The sequence below is a fragment of the Pocillopora damicornis genome, chromosome 9 (genome assembly GCF_964200805.1).
Source record: "Pocillopora damicornis chromosome 9, jaPocDami1.2, whole genome shotgun sequence".
NCBI lineage: Eukaryota > Metazoa > Cnidaria > Anthozoa > Scleractinia > Pocilloporidae > Pocillopora > Pocillopora damicornis.
The window spans coordinates 17,871,137-17,898,521 of NC_142678.1; the positions used below are offsets into that span (position 1 = coordinate 17,871,137).

Below are 27,385 nucleotides of genomic sequence, written 5' to 3' on the forward strand. Positions count from 1 at the left end.
AATTAGTCAGTCAGTTAGGTAGGCAGTTGATTAGTCAGTCAGGCAATCAGCCAGTCAATTAGTTGGTCTATTAGCTACTCATTCTTTAGTCAGTCATTCAATCAGTTGGTCAAGTAATCAGTCAGACAGTTAGTTGCTCAGTTAGTTGGTGTATTAGTCAGGCAATCAGTCTGTCATTCAGTGAGGCTGTCAATCAATCACCAGTCAGTCAGCCAGTCAGTCAGTTGATCAGTCAATCAGCAAGTGAATCAGTCAATCAGTCTACAGATTTTGCTTATATTCATTGTTCCTTCATGCCAGGATGAATGTCATTTTATCAAGAACTATAAAGCCTCCAGAACCCAGGCATCATTGCCACTCCTTAAGGTACAATCACCATGATGTTATTTTGCAATCATGAGATTATGATTTTATTAGGATACAAGATTTACTAGCGTTGTGATATCTGTCTCCCATGAGAGATTTCAATAAGTAATGGAAGTCATTTTGTCTTTAAGTAAAGTGTAAATCGAACAAATACATCAAATGACTGACTAAGCAGACACTTTTTAATAATTTGTTTTCAAGATGTTGTAATTTTATTTCGGTGTCATCATTTTTTATTAATTTTATGTAAGGTTACTCCTTTTCACAATCTTTGTGTTTCAGGCAGCCACTCGTGTGATCCTGTTATCTGGAACCCCAGCTCTCTCGCGGCCATTAGAGCTGTACACCCAGATCTGTGCCATCCAACCAGGATTATTTCCTACATTTCATCTGTTTGGAATTCGTTACTGTGCTGGCCAACAGGTGGGTTAAGGTCCTTTTAAGCCAAATGGCCTAAGATTAACCAAGAGTTACTTGGGGAACCTTTCTCAAAAGTCGCTATAACTTGTAATTTTATTTGCCTGAAAGCATTCTTTATAATTAACTAAGGACTAGTAAAGTGAATCTTAGCCAAAAGCCAGTCCATTTTGTTGCATTTCGTGAAAAAAACTATTAATATTGCGATCTAGAATGAAAAGGAGGCCAAAGAAACGTATTCAGGTTCAGTTACTCCTCAGTGGGGCCTTCAAAAGTGGCTTCAAAGTCAAATAGTATGAAATTTGATTTACATTAATGATGGATTTATTTACCAAAGAAAACTACTAATTTTCGTGGTATTTAACTTAGATTGGCATTGATTAGAGCAATTTTTGAGGAGCGTCGAAATAATCCCCGAGTGCATTGGTTTTTCTTTGCTTCAGCTTTTGATTGGTCCAGTTAACTCTCACCACCCAGCCAACCAACCAATCAGAAATCGTAATTGGGATTCTCGCGTTTTGAAACTTCACGTAATTTGCTTTCGTTGAATTTTAGTTATTACTGGTATCTTGTGATATTTACCCTTATTCTGACCAGCCTTTGTGATTAGTTAGGTTTTGGTTCAAACAACTATTGGTGCTCACTTGTGTTGGTGGAGTCTTACATCTCTCTTCAAAAGAATTCAACTTGTTACGTCTTCTTTGTATTGCTACTATTGCTCTCTGGGTTAATTTATCGATAAGTGTATAATTGATTGATATAACTATCGTGAAAATTATTATCTTCATCTCGATTCTTGTGATTATGACCATTGTTATTACATGTATTGATTCTTTTTGTAGAATCGGTATGGTTGGGATTTTTCAGGCGCATCCAACATGCAGGAGCTTCAACTACTTTTGGAGGAAAAGATGATGATTAGGTAACATAGAGTCTTTTTGAGCCCTAAGACATGTGATTTTAATCTGATACTTGACTCTGACCTGTAACGTTTAAGAAACCTAGATAACTCCTGTATACTACTCTAAACCATGATGAGCGACGCTGTGATATGTTTGGAGTAGTTAAACCGCAGATGTTCAGTGTATGGAGCGATTCAATTCGAGTATACTTGTCTCCATGCGTGAAAAATGTAATCAGTACTCAAAATGAGGTTGTGTGAGTTGAACATGATACTTGACTCTGACATGTAACGTTTTAGGTAACCTCGGCAACACCGGTGCATTAGCAGGATTCTTGGCACTGTGATAGGCTAGAGGTAGTTCAACCGTAGATGTGCCAAGCGATCCGATTCCAGTATCGTGGTCTCCTTATGCGAAAAATGTAATCAGTACTCTAAATTAAATATACTCTGTGAATGCAAAGTATGATATGAGGCCTGTTAAAAGGGTAGGGGATCCGAGAGAAACCATTATTTTATTGACGTGTCAGTACCATAAGTAGGGGAATATGGCACCCTATGAAGCCAAGAAAATTTGACCGTTATGCTATTACAGGCTGTTCAACCGTTCATCCTTACGCCCTTCACGTTTCCATGTTTAAAAACTCAGATTAAATTAATAATAAAGTAAGACGAGTAAGAACAAAACGGAGAGTTATTACAGTCACCTATCCAATTATAGGTTTCGTCCCACAGAGTTTCACTTCATTAATCGGAGCGTTCAAGCCCAGCTGAACTTATACTTTATTGATTACCGTGTCTAGGCTGCCACCCTTTTCTGTAACTATTTTATAGTTCTGAAGTCCAACCCTCTCTTTCGTAACTTTTTGGCAGACGTTTGAAGAAAGACGTTCTCTCTCAACTACCTTCAAAACGACGACAAATGGTATTTTCATCAAGTTCTTATACTTACTTCCTTCAGTTGCTGTTTTTGTCTTCTTAATTTTCTTTACAACGATTAGCTTTCTCGATTGTTTACCAACAGACTTGTAATCCTTTCGATCTTTTTGTAGGTGCTGTTGGATCCATCACTTATAAAGACCAAAACTTTGGAAAAGGCTGCAAAGGAGGTTTCTAAAGCTAAGGTAAAGTATTTAAACATTTTCTTTGAAAGTGCGTGATACCTGATAATAAGCTTAATATCCATTTTAGTTCGAAATGTTACGTATCTGTTGTATCTTAGAGAGCACTCGAGGTAAAGTGAAGAAAAGTTAGGAGCGGCGTTTTGCTTAGTAAGGAGAAAGAAAAATCCACAATTAATGGCAGAAGTTGAATAACGTCTCTCTGGTTGCGCCGTTCGGTTTTTAAGCCTCGTGGCACCTCTTCAGCCTCGTCCCAGGCTTACTCCTGGAAGGAGGAGGTGAGAAAACCTGGGCAGGATTTTCCACCTCTTTTGTAGAGTGATCATGATCGTTCCCGACAGGCTGCCAGTACACTGTTAACGCTTTCTTGACCAGTTTGTGAAGTCTGATGTGTTTTCATTACTTTTTCAGCAACAAGAGCAACATGGAGCTCTTCTCAACTACTTCTTTGAAACTAGCGCCAGCAAAATTCCTGCGGTCAGGTAAGCGGTAGACTTTAGTTCTTCGGAAGATGCCTCATGGATGTTTTTACAGAGCAAGCAGGCCTGAAATTAACTTTATTTACTTGTCTGTATTTACTTGTCTTTATTAACCATGGCTTACTCAAAGTATCTTGTGAAGCGTCCTCAATATTTCTTTTGCAGAACTGTTATAACGATTTTTCTCATTTGAAGACATAAGTTAATAAATGGTTATTTCACTTGCGCGTGTTAACTATGTAACCATCTACCACCTCATATCCCACCACGCTCGTGCAACAATTTTCAATATTCCCTACATATGCACACAACCTGGTAATAGAGAATGGACATTTCAACTGATGAGCTAATGATTGTGATTATCCAGTTCCAATAAACTTAGAGGAAAGATTTTTTTTCAGTAGGGAGACTTGATATTCTTTGATATATAAACCACCATTCTTTGTCTGGTTCCACCATCAGAGATTACATACTCGACCTTCTAGAAAGCGGCCGCAAATTTCTAGTTTTTGCGCATCACAAAAAGATGATGGACGCCATTACCAGTTGTCTCACTCAAAAGGTAAGTGTTACGGTTAACGTATTTTATTCGTCTGATGGTTATTTCAGAAGTCTTTTTAAATGCACGCTTGTACTGATTGTATGAATGTTGAGCCCTACGCGTCTACAAGCTAATAACCATGCGAGTTTAGCCCACTTTCTGTCGCGTATCGAAGTAGGACCGAGTGATGCTATTCCCCTAGGGGATTGTAGTCCATCGTGGATAGTCCCTTCCCCTCCAACCACTTTCCTCCAAGCAGCATTTTCAGTTGTGAGGTGTGCTGGCCGAGAGCAGAACATGATGACCATGGGCAGGGCTGGAACCTTTCGGTTCATCACCAAGCCACCGCGTCTGACACGATTTTTTTATTTATCAAAGAAAAATGGAATCTCTCTCTTAAATTAAATTCCTACTTTTCAATCAAGTTAGTGGTGAAAAAAAATTGGGCAGAATATTTGAATTCCATTCCACATCCCGTCCCTATGTGATCAGGTAACGCAGCTGTAATCAGGATTGAAATCGAATTATATAAATTTTTAGTCACTTTTCCCTTTATCTTTCAGAAGTATCAGTTCATTCGTATCGATGGCAGTACGCCAGCCGGAATTCGACAGAGTTTGTGTGATCAGTTTCAGCAAAACAAGGAGTGTTTAGTCGCTGTTTTGTCAATCACAGCCGCGAATACAGGTGAAACCGCAAGTTTTCTCAACAAATCGTTGTTGTGAACTGAAGAATTGCTTTTCGATCTACAGGGCAAATGAAGGCGACAGAATGTTGGCGTTGCTGCAGAATTTTACATTCTCATAGCTTGTCTGAAGAGATTTCAACTCATTCTAATCATTTGTCGTTTTATTCTGGATAAAAGTTTTGTTTTACTATCAGGTCTGACTCTTACTGAGGCCAGCGCGGTTGTGTTTGCTGAACTCTTCTGGAATCCTGGGGTGAGAGCAATAAATATTTCCCAGATAATATCATAGACTGCATTTGAATGAATGAAATATTAAAAAAAAAACCCAAGCTGAAGTCATAGTCGCAAAATGCGGTCGGAACTGAGCATAGGGAGGCTAGAGGCGAGGAAATTTACTTATGAGTCCTGCAAACTACTATGTCACTTGTTCTTTGTTCTTTGTTCTGATTGGCCGATACAGGATCGAGTTTCAACAGGTGTTGAACCAATTAAGAAACACCACAATCGTAAAGCTTAGTATTTATTTGTCTTATTTTCAGGCGCTTATCCAGGCAGAGGACCGTGTGCACAGAATCGGTCAGAGGAATTCCGTGAATATTCATTACCTTGTTGCTAAAAAGACTGCCGATGATTACCTTTGGTACGGAGTGACAATTGACTTTATTCATCATGAATGTTTCGCGTGATTTGGATGCCATTCAAACGCAAGCTGTCTCCTGGAATACAAAGGAGCTTCGATACGTTTTGCAACGAGTCTGTTATGTCTGCCTTTGCATAAAAGACTCTGCCTTTGTTATGTCTGTTTTCTCTAAAATTTGCAATGGATTTCAGTCAATCATTTTTCTCTAACATTTCTTTTGCTTTCTTTACCACGAATCTCAACACCATGATGGCGCTGAAGGATAGGTTTGTTTCTCTGTTTTCTTTCAGGCCGCTGATTCAAAACAAGTTGGAAGTGTTAGGTAAAGCAGGTCTTTCAGAAGACATGTTAGAAGCTGACTGCACATTCTTCAAGGTATTCTTCAATATACATAAGTAACGTAATAGTTATCAATTTTCGACACCAACCAAGGTAATACTCATCGTCTGTTAAGTTACGAACTTTTTTGTGGGTTTGTTCCACAGGATCCAAGGCAACAGACCCTATTTTCATTTGTGGAATCTTTCGTGGAAGATTACGCGACTGTTAGCCCCTCAAATAAAGCTAAGACCTCGACATCATTAAACAATAACTCAGACTTTGAAATGCATACGGAGTCACTTGCTATGGAAACAAGGCAACCGAAAGATGGCGAAAGTGACGCAAGAAAAGGGACGAAAAATGAAAGGAGTGCTTCAAAGACCGGAAGTAAGTTAACTGATTCAGTTGATGATAATTTTGATTGGTTTGACGACATTGGAGATGAGGAAGAAGTAAGTGATACCGCACTATATGATACCATAAGAAGTCAAGAGGCGCAGTGTGAGTCGAAGTGTACAGCTGTAACAGAACCTTCTGCTAAGAGACAACGGCGCTGAAAAGGAACCATCCCTCATTTTCTTCGTCTGATGTAAAGGTGACAATGTTTCTCTGTCTGATGTGAAGTGCGTGACCGTTAACTAACGTTTTATGATAGAAAAGAAGACGTAACTGGACTAAAACCGGCTATAAACCAAGTCTATATTTACCTATTTCTTTCACGGTTGTTTTGTGATGAGGTTTACGAATATTAATGTCGTTCGCTTTATGTGACAAGTTCTCGCCGACATTTTCAAAATCTGTGCGTCATGGTCGACGAACTTTAAAAATAGAAATTCTAACAACTTGAGCCGTGCCTCAGCAATCCAATAGAGAAAAAGCAGCAAACAAACTGCGAGCGTGTAGTATTTAGTTCATTGTATAAAAAAGAAACAAAGGAGACATACAGTAACCACAAAGATTACCATTACATATAAGATTTTCATATTTTTCAACTAGAGTGAAAGAATTATATATCTCAGAAATTAATTAAAAGAAACGAGACACCTGTTACAGTTTAATCTGGAAATGTTAGTCCTTTTGTTATCTGGTACCCATGCCCTTATCATCTTGTGCGTTACTAGTGCTGCCTGGGAATGAATTTTATCGATGAGCGGACGGCTCGGGCAGGCAGGCCTGACAAATTTACATAATTGCCTTGTTTTTAAATCACGCAAATATGAAAAGTGTTTTAGAACACTTTTGCTAAGGATCTTATTTCAGAGTGTTTTCTTCAATGTGAAAAGTTCATTTAGGATGAGTCAGTCAGTCTTTTAGAATACGCATCCTGGTAAAATCTTAACATGTGCACCCTGAAACTAGGGATTCTACAAAAAGAACCTGTGCTATGCCAGATACGAAAAACCACTAAAAATCCACTCTTAATCCTTTAACTCCCATGAGTGACCAAGACAGAATTTCTCTTTACAGTATCAATACAATATCAATCAGATAAGTGATGAGAACAAAGAAAAATAGAATTTGGAGATAATAAGTTGATCCAATACTAAATTATCCAAACTAACATTATAAGAATTGTATGGTCGACAGTAAGGAGAATTACAAATTTGATCTGGGAGATAAATGGTTAAGATGTAGCCGAAAACTTGTGGAAAATGTGTGGAAACGTATTCCTCATCTCATGCAGCAGCACAATACCCCTGAGGAAAGGGTAAACTAACCTGGCTGCACTACTAATCATGCAGAAAAATCAGTAATTGTAATGATATTTTACAAGGATTTGGAATACCAAAATTACCAAAAAAAAATACAAAAAAGAAAGCGGTCAAAATTAAGACTGACCGACCAACAATGACTTAATTTTCCCGCGAAAAGCTTAAATAATCCGAAACTTCCATGATGCTACGCGAACCTCTTCAACGTGCCCTCAGAATTTCTGACTTTTTCGTTTCCATGTCACTCAAATGTCAGAAATTAGTCTACGACAATATCCTATTATTTCTGCCTGCTGACAAAATTCGTGAACGTTTAGATAAAATTCTATACAACTTACGACACCATGTTAGTCAAGTAATGTACGTCTACAAAATTTTTTACAGAACAACATCTTTTAGTTCCGTATAATCTTACTTCGATCCTCGCGGTTTAGGTATTCAGTCAGTTGATAAAACCAAAATGTGAGAAGAGGATTGGTAAATTGTACCTGAAAGCTCGTGTGTCTCGCAAATCAAATTTTTTTTGCTGATCTCGAAATCTCGAGCTTTTGTGATGAATATCAAAGGTATTTCCTTCAAAGTCCTCAAAGTACGAGTCTGTCTCGGATCTCGCTCCAAAGGTTTCGTCTTTAAAGACAGTGGGATATATAGTTTGTATATGTTGTTAAACAACTCAGAAAATATCGCCGCTTTCAAATTTCGAAAAGTTGACGTACAGTGTTCCTACGACTCCCAGGTGTTTCGGGAAGCTTGTGACAAGCGCAGACGTTTTTACATTGCTGCTGGTACTCCCAGCGGAAGCAGAAGGCATGTACGAAAATTTACTTTAACTTCGGAATTTCAAATTCACAATCGAAAACAACCAATATAACTTATAATGTGTACAATACAAGTGTTTGTCTATGGAGCCTAATAGTTCTGATCACTTCAAGGTACACAGAACCTTTTTTGAGGGATGTTAGCCGTTTAAGTCGCCAATCAATTATCACAACACTTTTTATTCGATTTCCGTTTCAATCGATGTCACATTTGCAAATATGAAATTTGGGGTTATGCAACTGAAATGTATATTGTTATTTTAAATTTCTTGGCAATGAACCAGTCACTCGTATTACAATTGGCTGCAACTCAACTGCTAGTCAAGACAATTTAGCAAATTAAAACAAAGCCATTGTGTGGTTTTGCCTGTATATTGGTGTTGCGTTGGCACCAAAATCAATAACAGGAACTTACATTTGCAAACACTTCCCCTTTTAAGCCATTTCGAAACGTTCTCGTGGCTAAGTCGGTCAGCCTTCAATCAGGATTTATTAGGAACGTTTCATCCGAAAGGTAAGTTTATATGACACCCATTGTTATAGAACTCTAAAGCACATTTAGTTATCAATAATCTGACGAGTTATTCAAGGTATGGAACTGTTTAAAGGCTCGTATTTCGCTGGTCAAAATTGAATGTTAAAGATCTAGATAACGCCCTATTTGTTTGTATAGATTCTATACATCTAAAGATGCTGCTAACTTCGAATCTGAAAGCCTTAAGCCGTGATTTCCGTCCGCAGAGTTTCTTTTGAGGGGAAACTTTCGAGCTGGGATTGTGTTTTGCATTGGCGTGTTAATATGTTTGGTTTTCAACCTGCTTAGAACTTCCCTGACACTGGTTGTTATCGAAACTCGTCAGGATTTATGCCGTAGCTATTAGTTTTGTTTCTAAGTATTTGAAGGGGATGATTATCGCAATTGCATTTAGACCGTTCCAAGGTCAGTCGAGTGACACTTTTGCAGAAGATTATCCATTTTAGTGCAAGCATCATTCTACGCAAGTAAACATATGCAAGTTACTCCAATTGAGAAGATAGAACTAAAACTATCAGGCAATTTTGTTGCTAACGTTTTGCAATATCTCTTTGCTGCTATTTTACAGCGGTTTGCACAATTTTCATTTCTTTACCGATTAAATGAAAAAATTTTCTTTTCTCAGCCGCGATAAATAATGTAAATTTTTCCCTCGTCAAAAAATTAGTCCACTAGAAACGAAAAGTTGTTATTTTTTGGGGTACTTCATTAACAGACAAGTTATTGGAGCTAAACTTTACTGATTTGTAAAAGGGTGATTCTTTTTTCTTTTTTTTTTTTATTTACTTTTCTTTATGTTTAGATATTTTCACATATGTTCTTTCATTTAGTATACAATGTACAATTTTCCATTGATTATTATACATATACATCCAAAAGCATCATTCAGACGACGCCCACCACCTGTTGAAAAAATTAAAACCTGTTGCTATGTATTCAGATTGAAATAACATTGACAACTTCAATAATTTTTCCGAATCACCGAAAGGTAAGATCACTTAGCAACGCGAACATGCCTCTAACGTGAAGGTTTTTAAATACCCTCAAGGGGCACACTAATGAGGAGATAAAATTTTAAAAAAGCTGTCAAAATCGAACGTATCAATCAGAGTGCAGAACATTCCCAATGTCAACTTATGTATTAACAAGGTTACAGGTACGAATTGTGTAACTTATTTGCTCACTTATGGAAATAATTTTGTCAGCTTGTCATCGAAACATACTCTAACTTCAAGATCGTTGAAGTATTTGTGGTGTATGAGAGGGGTGGCTGCGAGATTATTTGCTCCCAAGATACCTCGGTTTACCAAAGAAAAAGCTAATTACAAGCATACCTGGACAATCCATCCGCGCTGAGATAGCCGTTAGAAAGAAACAAAAATTGCTACAAAATGTTTACAGAAGGGAGAAAAGAAATGTCGAATCTCCGTCAAAGACGTCATGCTCTTCTCTGCAAAACTTAACACAGCACTATACGTAATTTCACTGAACTATTGATTTTCATTGTTACACTTTCAAGGAAAAGCCACAAGACCGAGCGCGGATTCGTAAAGAAAATAGTTCTGGTATTTTTTTTCCCAGCTCACAACATTTACCGACATGCAAACCTCTTTTATGAAAGGCTGTGCTACTCTACTTATCGGCTGGGATCTACCCTCTCTAATCCCGTCGATGAAGGTAAAAACAATATGATTATCACTCAAAAGTGAGGCTAAGAGGGCACATTTCCCATAGAACTTAAAACGAGTAAAAGTCCTGTTTCAGTCTGAATGTCAGTCCCCTCTTCTCTGATAACAGAGCCGAGACCAGCTAATAAGTGATACTAAAATAATAATAATAATGATCATAGTAATAATTGAAATGATAATACATTAAAAGATGCCAAAATTGAGCAATTCATTACAACAATCAATTAATTCCCACAGTAGACCCATACATAATCAAAGTTTCAATAAATCTCAACAGAGAGAGACCTTAAATTTACACGAGAATAATGATTATCATATGATCATTATGGGCGTGTAGTTGGTAGTTAAGCTCCAGTTTGAATCGTAAACTTGACCTGTGCCTGAAAGAACATCCGCTAACCTCGCACACCAGACCACGTCAGCATTTAAGTGATATTGTTGGTGTTCGTGGTTTTCGCCTTCGCCCAAAAGTCACGTAAACGGAACTCTTTGCAAACGGTCTTTTTGAGTACTCCTTGTGAGGTGGAGTAGCGACCACTAACGTCACAAACTCTCTATTCCATCCAACAGACTTTCTCTACAAGGTGGCTGCTTAGAATGAAAACTACTGTTGAAATATGTTAACCCACTAGACAAATTCATCCAAGCAATATAACATACACCCCGTATATTGACGACCTTGAATTTCATAAACTTTGATGGTTGAAGCAAAAGAACGCCTCTACCTATTCCAATACCATCTGTGGACGCTGAATTGACGTGAAACTTTCAGTCTACACTACACGTACTTTATTCCAATCCGGAATACTTTTTCAAGTAGTTCTTTTCAAGGAAGTTGCCATTTTGGAGAAGCTTCTACAATCGCTTGGTTAAAGATTTTTACTATTAACTTTAAACTTAATGTGCCTTCGTTAGGACTTAGAAGCAAATTATACTCTGGTAACTTCTGCCATTTGGGGTGAACAGAAGAAACTACACATTTTTTTTCAAAAACAGGTTCAACAAAAATAGAAATTCAGTCGACAAAACTACTGCCACTCCAAACGTTCATTTTAGTCCACTTCCTCTTACTCCTACGAGTGATGAAGACTGAATTTCTCCTTACAATATCAATACAATATCAAGAAGACAAGTGATGAGAATTAAGAAAATTATCATGAATTAGGGAATTTTTAGTTGATCCAATACGAGATCCTCCATACAAACCGACAAAATAATTTTTTGGCAGGTAGTGAGGAGAACAATGAACTTCTGGGAGAGAAGGGGTTAATCTGCCTTTACATTACATCAGGAAAACCAGAAAGTAATTTTTAATCTATTTAGCGGGGACCTTTGAACCCCGTGATTAGGTAGACGTGATAAATTGAAACTTTCCCTCGCTGATTTAACTTTTACCAAATTGACTTAAATCAGAACGTATCAGTTATTTTTCCTTTTTTATATCTTGGTATTGACTTGTATTCGTCATTTCCGCCGCTCTTAACAGTTTCGAAATATGTGTTGTGATATCCGCCATGACAAGAAATTCTAATTTCATTTACTTATTTGATAGATGACCAACATCTAGACCTGAAAAAAATCTGGCATAGCCGGCCGAAATGTCGTGTGAAAATAAATTTCTGCGCGTCAGCCAAGCAACAGTATTTCACTGACTCACCTCTCGATTCTGTTCTCTCGAAAAGGGAAACTTCGGGAATCAGCAAGTTCACGTCAACCGAAGAGACATCCGTGGCACAATAGATAATAATCTCTTGGTGGTATAAATATGAATGCAGATGTAAAAACCAAGGGTTCGACTTCTTTTTTAGCAAAGTGTCCGTCCAGTGATCATCTATAAAAGTGTCCATGTTTACAAAGTGTATGTTTCATTAAATTCTTGGTTTTAAGAGTCACGTTAGCAAAATGTCCCTCGCCAGTGTGTTTACTAGTCGAACTGGAAGAAGTGTCCATTTTTGCAGACTGTCTATTTCAGCCAAGTGTCAATTCAACAAAGGGTTTCTTTAAGGGTAGTGTCCACTCCATCTAAGTGTCAATTTGAGCATTTGAAATGTCCATTGCAGCAAAATGTACATTTCGAATACATAGCGTCTATCATAGCCAAGCGGAGCACCGCGTTTTTTACCTTCCAGCGCGTCTCTCACCGGCCATGCCAAACTTTACACTAACAAACCTCAAGAAGAAATAGCTGGCCTATCATTCTTTAAGAAAACGAGGTTATTCGACCGGTAGAAAAATGAGAGGAAAATTTTTTCTTAAATAGGGAAAGTTCAACATAATTTTTTACCCTAACTTTCGCCGCGACGGTACTCTGACGAAAATACTGCAGTGATCAAATGGCGAAAGTGATTCTTTTTTCGCTCACCTTTCTTCTACTCTTTACATCAATCCATCAATGAGATAAAACAAAGTCATTTCTTTTGAGTGTAAATTTATTGTAGAAACAGCAGAAAGGAAGACAGTGACAGTTTCTTTGTTTTCATTTCCCGTTTAACAGCGTGTTCTATAAATATCATTTTGCAAATAATTCTTTGGCTTACCCAATTATTCCCTAATCGTGTAAGAAAAAATGCCCTCTGAGATAACCTCAAGTGACTCATTACTTCTTTGTTGACTAGTAATACTAAGCGCGCCCCAGCCTTATCGCTTTTTTATTGCTTATAGAGCAATTTTTGTGATTATTTACGTGGGGTGTCGCGTGATCATGGCCAGCAGTAACGTACATTTTATTTCTTTAGGCTTTGTCGTCAGCTAATTTAATTGTTATGCGCCGAAACTTATCACCGGCCCGACACGAAGCGAATGGCCGTTGAGAAATTTCTCCAATTTTCTATTTACTATAAGTATCCTTTACATGAATGGCATGATTCTGAAAAAATGAAATATATATTACAATGAATTTTATTCAAATAAGCTTTTAGTGGCCTCTCGTTGTAGCAGGTACCATAAATGTTTATCCAACAGATTAGTTCAGGATGATTTCGATAGAGATTTTAAAAATTTACATAAGAAATTGTTTGTTTGGGTGAACTTATTTCCGCCGTTAAAGTAATTCATAACCTCGAGAGCATTCTCTTAGCTACGTGACCAAAACGTTACTCAAGATTTTGATCGAACTTCGCGTCGCTTTGCCTTTCTTTCGTGCGGATGAACAGCAAAAGAAATTGTGGCAACAGGTTGTTTTCGATATTTCTTTTTCATTAGCGTCCATACACATGTGATTTCTTTGCCGGTTTCTTAGTTATGAGTATTATTTTCCCTTGAATTTTCCGACTTTGGCTGCCATCAAAGAAAATACAAGTAACATATTATTCGAATCGTAAGGAGAGGTTTTTATTTATTTCTCTAACGATTAGGCCTGTTGGATGCGTTTAAACCCGAGTTAAAGTTGTGTAATATCTTTACTTTCAGAATGAAGGTAAAAGTGCTTCAAACAAGCTGAGCAAACTTTAATTTGGAATTTTGTCGGGATAAAAGGTGTCAATTAAGGTGAAGCAGGACGCGAGGGCTGAGAGAAGATTTTTCAAGGTCACGGATAACAACAGTGAACTTGACCACGTTGCGTAACTTGAGAAGGCACACTTCGAGGTAAGGCCCAACACGATGCTTCCCAGTGTTATCATTGTGGCCGGCCCTTAACGGAATTCACGTCACTACCGAGGAAATCGACGACAGCAGGGAGGAAGGTCGTAATAACGGGAAAAGACATGTGTTACGAAAGACTTTTAAGTCTCAGAACGCTTTGGGAATCGTTTGTGTAAAGCGAGCTTGACGATAACTTAGCATAAATAGCTGGATTGTCGGTGGCCACTGAACCGTAAACACCGAAGTGTGCGAAGTACCTTGGACGTTTATCGATTTCCGATTCGATTCTTGTAGAATCAAAACAAGTACTCATCTTAAAATACGTTTCTGACTTTGTTGTTATGGCCATTTGCAACCTTCATACTAGGAGACTGTTTTATTTTATTATGGCATTATCGATGCTGGGCACGGCAACAAACGCTGGACAAATTATCAACAAAAACGATACCTTTATATCGTCCTCTTCGGACATGCACGCTGTCCTGAACCGGACGGTTATTTTGAACAGCGCGAGCTGGCATTTTTTAGACCTGATATTCCACAAATACTCGGACAACTTGACGGAGAAAATCTCCATTGAGCGTTTTAAAGATTTGTTGAAGGATTTAAACCTTAGTGAGACCGTATCGGCGACAGAAACATCGCATGATCAAGGAACACCTCATCGACATGGCGGCAAGAATTCTCGAAGTCAAGATGGAGAATCCAGTGAAGTTTCGAGGCAAAGAAACATGCGAAGGCGGCGAAGCGAGCGACAATCCAATGGAGAACGAAGACAATTGCAGTTAAATTCTAAGACGAACCAAATTCGCCCGAGGTCTCAACGAAGAGAACGGCGTAGTGCGAGAGACCGTCTCCATACCAGTGAAGGTCACGCGGAGGTGAGATATTACGTTTTAATTAAAAGGGTTTTTTTCTATCTATTTCTGCTTGGAGTTAGAGTCTTAGTAGCTGAGGAATCTCTTGGCAACAATGTTTTTAGTTTAAGAGAACTTTAATGTTTTATGCGTAGACATACAAACAATATTATGCAACAATACCAAGACTGCATATTTATGGATTTAATCGTCTCGACATAAGCGTTTAGAGGACTCAAAAACTACCCGTCCTATTCTCTTGTTGTGTTAGAGTAACAATAGCATATTTTTTACATATGGGCTAATTGTTTATCAAAAGGAAATCAGGTGAAATACGCGCGAAGATTCTTTACAGTGCATGGCCTGTAATCTTGTAAATAAAAAGCTCAATGTTCGGGGATAACATCACTGGTCGATTTGTTTTATTAAGACGTGCATTTGAACTCAAATTTCACACCAAATTCAACAAAAATACGCATAAAAATTGATAATTTATTGTAATAATTTTGCGTGCTAAAGGTGGTGAAAGGCCTTTTTATGTTTGTTTTCTTGACTGGAATGAAGGGGTAAGTTTCTAAAGAAACTGTGGTGCTGCGTCGGTGGGAGAGTACGGTGGCTAATTTACGTTTTCAACCCAGTTGTTAACACTAAATTACCTTCTTTTCTTGACTGGGCTGGACTGTGTGGCTATGTAAACTTTTTCTTTCTCCGGGACTTAGACTTATGGAGAGAGAGGTGAATAGAGGTCACGAGGGAACGCAGGAGATGTGATTGGAAATCACTTTCGCTGCCGGCTCGTTCGCTTTCGTTACCGGCTAGGCTGTGCCTTCTTTCCTCTGCCCTCTGAAGGTGTCGTACACGTATGGTCCTCTTAAGTTCCCCAACACCTGTCTTCTTCATACACTGACACATTTCTGCGACAACTTCTACTGAACAACTCTCAGTACGCACTATGAATTATACTTGGAAATATAAAGGAAAACTGAAAATATGTACAAGATACTGCTCTTGAACGAGTTTGGGAACCCCCTATTTTTAATTAAAAAACTTAAGTTTCTTTAGGATAAACCGCTTAAAGGTGGAGTTTGACGAAAAGCTCGGAGTAGAATTTCACAGTAATGAACTCAGACAACTTAGAAACCTAGACTCTTTTAGATCTGAACTAATCCTCCTTTTCTCCTACATTTGGTGATTTGCATTTTAAAAGGAGACGATTTGAATGTAGTTGTAATTTCCAACCAGAATAATTCTTTTAAAGACTAGTTTCACGTTGGGTCAACTGGCTTTACTTATGTTCGCGCTCAAATAAACACACTTAACATATTTCCACGCTAACAAATACAGTAATACAACATAAAATTATTGTGTTCCCTAAGCTAAGTAACAGATTTATGATTGGCGGAAAGATGCATGATTCTTGAAGCGCAAATCTTAGTTTAATAATTTGAACACGGCCTGAGGTCATCAAACTCTTTCAAAAGTTTAAAGCAATTGGAGGCTATAGGTGATTTTACCTTGCGTCGGGGGAGACCGGCTTTAAATATCGTGAAATGTTGAACGTGATTTCACAAGGTACTATTATCAAAGGATTAAATCTCCGCTTGTGGTAGCACGAACCATCAAATAATGGGTGCTTAAGATAAAGGAACACTCTCTGTCTCCTTAAGAGGGTTATAATAATACACAAATGCCAAGTGTTTCCGAGAAGTTCTTAACTGAAATATCAAACTAGCAAATATCTTTTCTCCGCTCCTTCAAATGACTTTCTGCTTTCCGCGAACGAAAATGACTTTAATCATACAATTAACAAAAATCAGTTCTGTATTGTTTCTTTATATAATCGCAAACAAACAGTATACGGCAATCAACACTACTAAAACTGTAGAATATTGAAGACAAGCTCTAATTCTGTACGTCAGTAATTTGATCTTGTTTTTCTTTATTCAAATTATGTCTGAGGCAGAGTATTGTTTTTCATATACGACATTGTTGGCAATTTTCGGCTAACTTTTGATTGCACAACTAAACAAGCATCACAAACAGGTGAACTGCGTTTGTTGACTGTATCAGACTAACAACCCACCGGGTAGATCGAACATAGAATAGCATTCGAGAAGTAGTTACTTCCATTAACTTAGAAGTCCCCTCAGAAATGTGATCGCGCGAAAAACCTACTTGTGCAAACGAACTGATATCGGGCGTTAATTAATGTAAGGGTTAAGTATATCATTTGCCGTGTGCTCGGCTTGTGAGCTGTCGTGGTTAGAAATATTCCTTGTGAGATAAATTGTAGCAATGCCACCGATGATATGAGTCATTGTATGGATAAGTGATTAGCGACTCACTAGGGGTTGAAATACGGTCAGCGCCTCACAAGACCCGGTAGGTCTTCTCCTGCTATGCCACCCTTTCGTTCACGAGATTTGCACATTACTGCGACGTTGAGGACTTTTATGGTTTGTCTAGACAAACGACTGGAATCCTTCTTCATATTGGCAAGGCAGGGTTTCCACAGAAAATTCCTCCAAATAAAAAGTTACCTTTTGGTTGAGATATTCCCCAAAAGGCGTGATTCGAAACTGTAACGAGAACTTAAGCTGTAATTGAATTAAAGATCTACAGAGAGATTAGCCCTAAGGTGATGATGTCAGGGTCTGTCAGCACTTCTAGAAAAAATGCGATAAGAAGAGATAATAAATTATGTAATGCTATGCCTAGCCAAAATGATCTTTAGCTTCCTTGCTGTGTTTTTGCAGCCTCTAGCCTGAGTACCAGTCTTTCGAGAAGAATATTCTTTTTTATTTTTACAGGTAGTGTTAATCTCTTTATGTTAAATGGTTTTCGTTTGTGTGTTCCATGGAAGGGTTCGTCTTTATTTTGTATGTCTGTCTGTCTTTATTTTTTATATGTCTGTCTGCCTTTGGCCGTCCGGGAGATTTCGCGTTTGTGCCACTTTTTAATGTTTCGTGATCTGCACCTGGGTTGGTAAATCTCTTTTGAGTTAAGAATGTCTGCTAGATGTTTAATCTTTGAATAAGGATATTTTCCTTAAGCTTTTAATGCGCTGAGCTAGACTTTTTTTATCGACCAGAGTTCGTGTTCTGGAATTATATTAATAAACTTAATTAAATACGACCTTGACTGCAGTGTGGGTAAGATTTGGAGTCGACTCAAGAAAAATTATTTGATCAGCCAAAGCGAATGTCACGTTTAGGCAAACTTAAGTAATTCTAGTGGGTGAGTGTTTGCGTGTGGCTTTTATTCTATCGTGATTGTGATGTTGAGACTCTTTCAGCGGGCTCTTGATGCTTAAATCTTTTTTTTTTTTTTTCCTGCGAACGCTCTTTGCACAATATTTTCAGTCAGTGTCACTTTACTCAGATAGACCTTGACAACTGTGAGGCACATAACTGCTATGGTTGTTCCTTTGGGATAGATTAAAAACTGATTTGGTCTTGAAATTTTACAGCTTCTGAGATAAAAGCCAAGGATCTGTAAGCAACGAAATTGACTTCGAAACGAACTTGGAAAGTTCATTTGACCGTTACATGTGTGGACTTTTGGCCAGCACGCAATCTTGCAACACTGATGTAAATAATTGATTTGACAAACGAAAAATCTTACATTTATACTAAACAGGTTTAGACCTGTCGAAGACTGGGGAGAATCTAGGTGAGTTAGTTAGGCGCTCCTCTCTTTTGCGCTATTCGTCTTCCTTTTGATGGTAACTACTGTCGTGGGTTTGTTGGAAGGTGATTTAAGATTCCACCAGGAAAATGGAAGTAGATGTCATCGTGCACCAAAATTAAACTCATGCTGATTCTTCCATAGTTATGGGGAAAGCGAGGGTAGAGTCAAATAATGTCGAGAAAGATAAGTAATTGAAATCATTAAAGAGTATCAAAAACTCAAACCCGGTTTTCTTACACGTGGTCTAACCCAAACCGCGGCTCTCCGTAAGCAGTGAACCTCAGAGATGTTCTTTAGTGGGGTTGGTTTCATTTAATAAATGACCTTCCACCATTAGCTTTCGGCTCTCCTGACACTTTTCATAAAAATAAACGTTCAGATGAAAGGTTCCGCTCAGTCAAAGATGGCTTAGAACGCGGTTTTGTTAAACGACTTCCGAACTTTGCGTAAATAACCAGCCTACACCGTATGCGTTTTTTACGGCTTGCGTCCGCGATACATTTACAATGGGTCCAGCGGAACGGAACATTTCGGAACACTTGGAATGAAACTTAGGAAACCCACAAAAAAAAAAAACTACCAAAACAAATATGAAATTAATTTTAAAAAAATTGTTGTTAACTACTGCTGCTTCAATTAAAGGCTCCTCCATTAATACAAATAGCTCATTAGACAAAAAGGAAAACAAACTCGTGGAGCAGTTTCTGACGTGGAATAATCAATTATGTATTGCAATAATTTATACAGCTGACAAGTTTTGTGAATTTTTATGACAACGTTATATATCAGTGTATTTTTTTGTGTTCATTTGATGGCCATTGTTACCACAAAGTTGCTGGTCTTGAAAACGTTTTTCAAGCCGAGAACAAATTGATGAAGTGAAATCGCGAGGTAACTTTGATTATGTGTTTCTAGGGAAGTTTTGTGCACATATCTTCTTACACACCGGCTGAATCAAAAGAGCTTTATAATGAAATCCTCCTCGATGCCTTAGTCTATGCGTTTTTAGTATGCCTAGCTTAATAACTTAATATTGGTCGAGTGCCTTATACGCTTTATGGAAATGGGTACATAGATTTTGCGTTATACATGTATATTCAAGTCGTTTAGTTGTTAAATTTTCCCATATTTTGAGCCCTTATCCATCAGACCACTGTGCATTAAAAATAGCCTGTTTGTAAAGTGAATTCGTCGGTAGGTTTTACTTCGATTTCCAGATTTTTTCAACCACCAACTCGACTTACAGTTTAAATGAATTAATTTACTTTTGAAGAGTAGATATATGTTTTTCGCCAACCGGGAGGTCCGTATTGGGGAAAACTGTACTCAAGACAGAGGGCAGGTTTTTTCCAATACGGACCGACCTAGGCTAGTGGATAGCATTTGTACTTTTTTCCTTAAACTTAACGAAATTCTTTCCAAGAGAACTTGAACGATTTAGGGTTGTAATTACGGCAAGATCTTCCATTAACTGAAAAATTTTTGAGCGAGTAAATGGTAGTTAAAATAGAGGTGATGCAGATTTAAGGGAGATGCTTCACCGAAACATTTTCATTTGTATAATGATGAAGGTGATTTAAAAGGCTTCCAAACAAACTTTGAAACATTATATTTACAAGTATCTCTCTCAATCTGACACCTGTCGATTTGATGCGTAAGGAAAAAAAAAAGCGCATGTACACTGTTGAAAAATCAACGGAACTAGCTTGGCAAGGACTGTCACGACAATGTTTTCTTCGAAAACAGTCAATGATCTTACGGAAAGCATCGTTTACTCTCATCGACGAGTAATCAATGCACGAAGATTTACCTCTGTTCAGTAAGGAAATGGCAAAGAAAGAAATTGTAAGTAAATTCAAATTTTTCATTTTGAAGAGAGTTTGCTCGTTGGTTTGCTGCAGTGACGTGTGTAAACGTGGTCTTTCCCCAACAAAAACTAAATTCAAATGAGACACTTCAACTAGACACAAGGGGATTTATTGCCGCTTTTTGTTATTGAATCCCTTCAGTTTCTGTTGTGCAATTTACGGTACAAATGTCCCAATTGAACGGACTTGGAAAGACTCACTGAAAGCGTATTTATGGTAGAATTGAAAACCTTGCTTGCTCTGTCACTACGAACAAATTTTTTAAGAGAATTCAGAGAGTAAATGAATGAAATTTCCATCGATTAATTCATTGTAACCAAATATATCACATTTTAACTTTCTAGGAATTTTTCGTGAAGGATTAAAATTAATTACAGACGGATTTTAGGCCGCTTGTCAACCAATTTAATGACACTTTCATGTTGTATAAGTTGCTAATACAAATTCATTTCGAAACCAATTTTTTTTTCAACCACGGTGATTTGAGAGAGAGAAAAGAGAGGATTAATAAGTTATAGGGTAGTGACCGACGTCTCTGCTTATAGAAACTACCCAGCCTGAAAAACGAGACCTGTTTATGAAAAGTATGATAGCTGGGAAGGTAGGGATGTACTCGGTGATACCATCGACATATCGGCAAAGATAGGAAACTACGGACCGCGCTAAGAACCAATTAGATTGCAGGATTCGTTACGGTGTCCTCCAAGAAAAAAATAAATTGAAATATTATTTGAGATTTTGCCAAACCTTTTTCGCCACGTATGTGTTCTTTAACTCCATTCGCGGACATTAGTAGAGTCTAAGTACATGGCTTGTTATTCCTCACGTGGAAAAAATCGTTGTTCATTTTAAATAGTGTTGTTTGTCACTTCAAGAAATTAGATATCGTAGTTCAGTATTTTGCGTGCGAAGTGGCTGATGTCTAGTTCGAATTGCCGCTGGCACATGCATTTAGAATTAATGAAAGAAATGGTATAAAAATTTCATGCCTTCATATCCCTGTAATTAACATGCACGGAGTATTTAAAGGCATGTCCCAAGAGCTTTACATTTGCATATGTATTTCAGTGTTTGACAGGACAGGAGCTTCTGCTCGATCATGATGTGAATGAAGAGGAAGGATTGAACGAAGAGGACTTTGTGCGGATTTGTCCCGCATTAATCCAGCAACTCCAAGACAAAGCTTGCATTGTCGACAATCTGGAAGACAATCACATGGCAGAGGACTCGGCCAAAATGCTGCATGGTAAGATTTGTTAATTAGAGTTGAAAAAGACCTTACATTGCCACTTAAATGAAAACGTGAAATCAATATTACTTGACAAGAAAATTGATGCGAAAACTGAGAAAGATATCAAAAAAGACATTTTACCAAAGCATTTCCCTGCGAAAAATTGATAATGCTACATTTCTTGAGATTAAGCATAACAGCATGGTGCTAAAATTTTTACTTAACACATTTCATGAGGAACAAAATTTTTTCGAGGAGTGAAGGAGTTAATATGTGTTATATTTACGAATTGCTACGAAAGGTGCGTTGGTCTCGTGAAGTGCTTACTGTACTAAATAAAAACTGTAAGGGAATTGTTGAATTATAGGGGATTTTATTCGTCTTAGTCAGGGTTAAGATAGAAGATTATAAAGCTAGTTACTTTTTTTTTTTTTAAGAGCTGACAATACTTGCAGCTTTAAGCATTTTGTAGTGTCTCACACCAAAAAAAAAAAAGAAAAAACAACAACAACAACAAGAAAAGAAGTAAATAAATGTTATTATTTTAATACTTGATCAGGCATGAACACTTAAACTACGTTGTTGATACTGGTTTGTGTGTCTGCTCTACAATGATATCTTTACGCAGGGCCAAGACTTAAGGAGGTGTGCCATAAGATAATTAGACTGATTTTTTAAGCGCGCAAAACCACCCGCTTTGTCACCTTAAGCTTCACTAATACACCAATAAAATGGCAAGATGTTGTACCAAAACACAGCAATGGTGATAAAAGAGCAGGACAGAACAAGGATTTTTGAGAATGATGAGTTGTAACACAGGTTAAAGCAGGAAACATAATCTTACTCTTTTTAGTCTCAGCCACAATCAGAAGAAATCATTTCAGAGAATCGTATCCAAAATTTTTGATCCATTTTGTTCACCTCGTGCTTTGTTATAATTCCCCACTTACCCTCCCCTCTCCTAATTTGCCTCGGAACGCTAATGCCTTCATTAACCAAAACCTTTTTTGTTTCAGTGTGGGGTTATGGTTTCCTATCTATCACTGTCATCAGTTTGACGTCACTTCTTGCGATCGCTGTTATTCCTTTGATGCGTCATTCGATTTACAAGAGGATCATGTCCTTCCTTGTGGCCCTTGCTGTGGGGACCTTGTCGGGAGACGCCCTCCTTCATCTGATCCCTCATGTAAGGCGAACGACATGTTAAAATTTCCCAATAATGACGGGTTGACATCAATTTAGAGAAGACTGGTTGAACAAGTGAGCGATGTGCATACGAGCGAAAAAAAAACTAATAAAACCAGCCACAAAAGAGAGAATAGACCAAACGTCAAAAAAAAAAAAAAAAAATGTCAACGACGAAAAACAGAACACAGCGCGGAAGAGCAATTCTGCGAACAAACGACCGGACGATTGATTCGCCGAACGAAGAGCGAACAAACGAACGAACGAACGCAGGAATGAACCGACGTGCAAGCAAACGAACGAATGAAGGAGCGAACGAACGAGCGAGCGAACGAAAGAGCGAATTTGGCGGGGGGGGGGGTGGTGGTGGTGGGAGGAGGCGCACAGTCGAAAAGGCGTACAAATGGATCGAAAAAGCAAGCGTGCAAGTGGCGAAAAAACTTAACGAGCCACTAACTCTACTAACAACTTCACAACCGAGTGAATGAGTGACACATGAGACGACTGAAGTGAGAAAGTTACTTAAGACTGAGAAAAACGTGGTAGGGTGAGTGGAGATACAAACAAACCAAATTGAGAAATAATGTAAGTTGGGAGAGATAGGTATGACATAGCCAACAAGCACTGTCCAGAAGAACTGTTAAAATTTGAAAGTCTTAAATGATATTAATTGACAGGATTGGGGAGAAAGAATTCATTTCAGTGTTGTTGTTTTCAGGCTTTCGTCTCTAGTCATGGAAATGAAGAAGGAGGGCATAAGATAAATATTTACAAGTCATGCGTTATTATGGCAGGAATCTACGTGTTTTTTATGGTTGAGTGCACGCTGAAAGCACGCATGGCGCGAAAGAAACGCTCACGTGGTAACCTGCACGTGACAACTCCAGAAAAAATGGTAAGCTGATACAGAAATAAGAGAAGTTTTCGATGTTGGCTAAAACCTTTTCCTTACGAGTAAAATGGTTGATTACTGCGGTAATTTAACCCGGTTTTTGTAGCATAAAGCGGCTCTAATCTTCGCATTGTGCTACTTATTATTGAATCTATTTATATTTTGTTGCGAAAACTGTTGATGTTAACTTTTTTCGCTTGTTTGTTCGTAGAAGAAGAAAGAAGCCGCAAAATATCAGGAAATGGTTGGTTCAAGGCTCGCTGGAATTCAACGAAGTATTAGCTGCGACGGCGCACACTTTCCTAAGGCCAGCAGAGATATCTCAGAAGGCTGTAAAACAACATCTTGTGAACTGGTTCTTTTGGAGTCTGGGAAAGAGGAGCGTGCGAGCACAGGCTCCGAGTCCTCCCAAGAAAAAGTGCCGTTGTGGGAGCCTTGTCGACATGGTCACCATTGCCATCCACGCGACAGTGTTCAAGAGCGAAGCAAACACAGTTTTAGCGACTCGCAACTTATAGCTGCATTGCAAGGCAAGTCGTGCATCCATCCCAACATTTACAGCAATAACAACTTCTCTGCCAGTGGTACTGACAGCGAAAACCAAACCCATCACAATGTCAATCAAATTCGCTCACACCAAGGTGATCAGTACCCGTACCAGGTCCCCACGGAATCGAATACCATCGCCACAGAAACGACGAGCGATGCTGGAGACGGCGGTTACGATGAGGAGAATAGACACGATCATCACCATCATCATCACCACCACAGCCCTAACATTGACAAGAACACCTCCATTGCCACTGTAGCGTGGATGGTTATTGTCGGGGATGGTTTCCACAACTTCAGCGACGGTCTGGCAGTTGGTACTGCGTTTTCAGTTTCATTGACCAGCGGTCTCACCACAGCTATAGCAGTGTTTTGCCACGAGCTTCCGCATGAGTTAGGTTAGTTGTTGGGTATTGTTGTGTTCTTTTGGTGTCGTGGGGGCTACAAGGTTTCATCCCTGATACCAACAAGAAGAGACATTGTCCATACTCAAGGTTATCTTCCCAGCCCTCTCTCAAAACTTAAGTTTGAGGTATGTTAATCTGTGGAAGGACTTGTTCAGCTCAGAATTTTCGTCACGGATCTCGGCTTTCTGTTCTCCCCTGTTTTCTGCCGTATAAGGAAGTTTAGTTAATATTCTAGTTACCGTCTCTCCAGTTTTTAGATGTTGTTTCAAACCAGAAATATCGAACCAAAAAACCTGAGCGCTCAGAGGTGGCTTAGAAAACAAAATTTTGTCTTTTCAATCACTGAGATAATGAGCGAAATTCGATGTATTATGAAGCTGTCTCGAGTTACATTGTGATATCAATTTTGACTTACTTCTCTTTCATTTCAGGTGATTTTGCCATTTTGCTTAAGTCAGGTTTGACCTTTAGGCAAGCCCTGGCTTACAACCTTGCATCAGCCATAATCTCATATATTGGCCTTATACTAGGCATCATTATTGGCGATCTAGATTCTGCTCACACCTGGGTGCTGGCGCTCACAGCTGGGATGTTTCTTTATATATCATTGGTTGACATGGTAAGATACATAACACCCATAATAGAATTAAGTGTAATATTCATGTCGTAACTCCAGTTGAATTGTAAGACGTGAGCTCAGCTTTAAAAGGTGGCAGTAACAAAGTCTATAAAAGGGCGCTTTTCCTAAGATGTGGAATTGTTAAGTTATAAACTTAAAATTTTCCACAATTTTGAATGTGGAATGAAAAGAAACAGAGCTTGTTTGGTATTACAAATGGGGGGAGGGGGTATGCAGCTTTAAGCGGAGTGGGTTTTGATCTAGAGAGCCTGCAATCGTTTCTGGTTGACTTGTAACTCTTCCCTATAGTATCTTTACATCATCAAGCAAACAGGTAATGGAAAACTCAAACTTATCGGGTTTAGGTTTTTGTCTTGATTTAACACCAAATTGTCGTAACTAATTTACCAGGAAATTTATGGCAACTAGAGGAGAGAATTAACACTCAGATCGTGGGATTTAAATGTTTAAATGCTGATGGTTTCTCTCATGAAGAAGACCTGTTATAAGAAATTGACAGTGAATGATCAAATCGAAAGTGGTTTAGCGTAGTCTGTACTCTCATCAACAACGATATTCGTCATCACAGTGGTCAAAATGTTGTGGACTCACGAGGCACAGCGCAATATCGACGTCAAATTAAACAATTCTTTCACTGCGTTACACGTTGCGTGACACTTCGACGCGATAAGCGTTGTTGTACTCATATCTTAATTGGCCAATTAGATCGCGACATTACTGTTGATTGTGGTAAAATAATGACTCGAAAAGGGACAAAAGGTGTAGTTTCAATTTGCTCAACGGTGGTTCTCTCTTTCCTTCCACAGCTCCCTGAACTGAGCAACTACATCAACGAAGGAGGTGGATGGCCTGTGGTGATCTCACAAAATCTGGGAATATTGACGGGAGTATCGATTATGCTAGCAATAGCTTTGTATGAGAGTTAAATAACTTAAATTATAATTTAGAACTACGAGATATTTGTAGTTAGTTATAATGCAAAAGCATACAGGCGCTCAAAGTTTGATTGAATCTAAAACAAAATATATTTATTAAACCACAGACATTTACGAATTTAAATATATTCACTTCAGTTATAATTTTTATGAGATTTTTGTTTTGAAAATGTGGAGCTTGTATGGATTACAGACGAATTCACAAAGAAATCAAAACAAGTGGAGTTTGTTTTAAAGGAAAATGCAAAGGAATGATATAGGTCTATTTTGGATAACTCCCGTTTTTTAATGCAATTATGGTTTTGAGGTATTTTGCTAAGGTATTTCAACTATGATATTGTCAAATATAAATCTTAAATTCTTACCAGAATCAATCTTGATAAGATGTATTCAAATCATAAGAAATTCTTCAGAAGAGCTTCCTTTTTTTTCGTTTTTTGCACCCTCCATTTTACGCCTTAAAATCATCAATTTGGTGCATATCAACTAAAACATTTTAAGTTTAAGCTTTGTTTTTTTTTTTTGCCTCTAGGAGGAATTCATTAAACACCTCGCTTTATAAACATTCTGTGCCACAGAATTGCATTTTACGAATCGTGATATAGAATTGTATTTACCCCTAAGGACGTGATGTACGAGGCCATTTGAAAATAATGAAGGATGTCAAAAATAGTTCGTGTAGTGTGATCGTCCGGGTGTGTATAGTTCTGAAAAGAACTGTTGTTGGTGACTGACGTTTCGACTATCTGTGCGATAGTCAAAAATGTCCGGGATGTCAAAATTCTAATAAGATGTAGAGGTTTCATTATTTGGCGTCCAAAACAATTTGTGGTTACCAAACAATGCGCGATTAGTATGCTAGAATTCAATCAGTTTGAGAGACATACCAAGCTTTTTTACTATTTGAGTGACCTTTTACCAATGTATGAATTAAGATGAGGTAATTTTACGAAACGACGCCGCATATGACGCAAAGTCGTCGCCATAGGTTTCGGTTATTTTCAGTGCTCAGTTCTTCAAGGAAAACACTACGTAACATCGCTTCGAACATGTGAGCCCCCGACATTCCAGCGGTTAGGGCTAGGGTTAGGATTAAGGTTAAGAATATCTGGGGCTCACATAGTTTGAAGCAATATTATCGAGTACTTTCCATTCTCTAACCTGCTTTTGTAGTCTCTCCTCTCTCTAACCCTCCAGGGTCAGATAGGGTTCGAGGGAGGGAGAGACTCTAGGATCGAGGTTGTTGAATTTTCTTCTTTTTCTAGCAAGTAAAGCAAATTTCTTATCGGGTGAGGGCGGGGGGGTTTCCATGCCGGCCTACT

At 38.3% G+C, this 27,385-nt stretch overlaps 2 protein-coding genes across 4 annotated transcripts in view; both read left to right on the forward strand.

The window, feature by feature from the left end:
* LOC113667961 (SNF2 related chromatin remodeling annealing helicase 1) overlaps nt 1-6,532 on the forward strand; it is a 10,990-nt gene extending 4,458 nt beyond the window's left edge. For both annotated transcript variants that reach the window (XM_027183836.2, XM_089181367.1), the window contains 12 exons: nt 301-366; nt 649-789; nt 1,626-1,705; nt 2,558-2,609; nt 2,737-2,808; nt 3,217-3,287; nt 3,747-3,846; nt 4,389-4,512; nt 4,708-4,766; nt 5,053-5,153; nt 5,444-5,528; nt 5,639-6,532. In XM_027183836.2, the coding sequence (XP_027039637.2) occupies nt 301-366; nt 649-789; nt 1,626-1,705; nt 2,558-2,609; nt 2,737-2,808; nt 3,217-3,287; nt 3,747-3,846; nt 4,389-4,512; nt 4,708-4,766; nt 5,053-5,153; nt 5,444-5,528; nt 5,639-6,031 (1,344 nt within the window). In that variant the 3' untranslated portion in view covers nt 6,032-6,532. The remainder of the gene's footprint in view (nt 1-300; nt 367-648; nt 790-1,625; nt 1,706-2,557; nt 2,610-2,736; nt 2,809-3,216; nt 3,288-3,746; nt 3,847-4,388; nt 4,513-4,707; nt 4,767-5,052; nt 5,154-5,443; nt 5,529-5,638) is intronic.
* Nucleotides 6,533-8,350: 1,818 nt separating this feature from the next.
* Nucleotides 8,351-26,734, forward strand: LOC113667965 (metal cation symporter ZIP14). Of its 2 annotated transcripts, none has more exons than XM_089181392.1 (8): nt 8,351-8,518; nt 13,636-14,690; nt 21,293-21,470; nt 22,472-22,641; nt 23,359-23,535; nt 23,744-24,479; nt 24,920-25,107; nt 25,935-26,734. In XM_089181392.1, exons 2-8 carry the CDS (start codon nt 14,151-14,153, stop codon nt 26,052-26,054), a joined length of 2,109 nt encoding a protein of 702 aa, XP_089037518.1. In that variant the 5' UTR covers nt 8,351-8,518; nt 13,636-14,150; the 3' UTR covers nt 26,055-26,734. The 2 variants fall into 2 exon arrangements, with proteins under 2 accessions (XP_089037518.1, XP_089037517.1); XM_089181391.1 differs by lacking the exon at nt 8,351-8,518 and adding an exon at nt 13,263-13,400.
* Nucleotides 26,735-27,385: the final 651 nt, after the last annotated feature.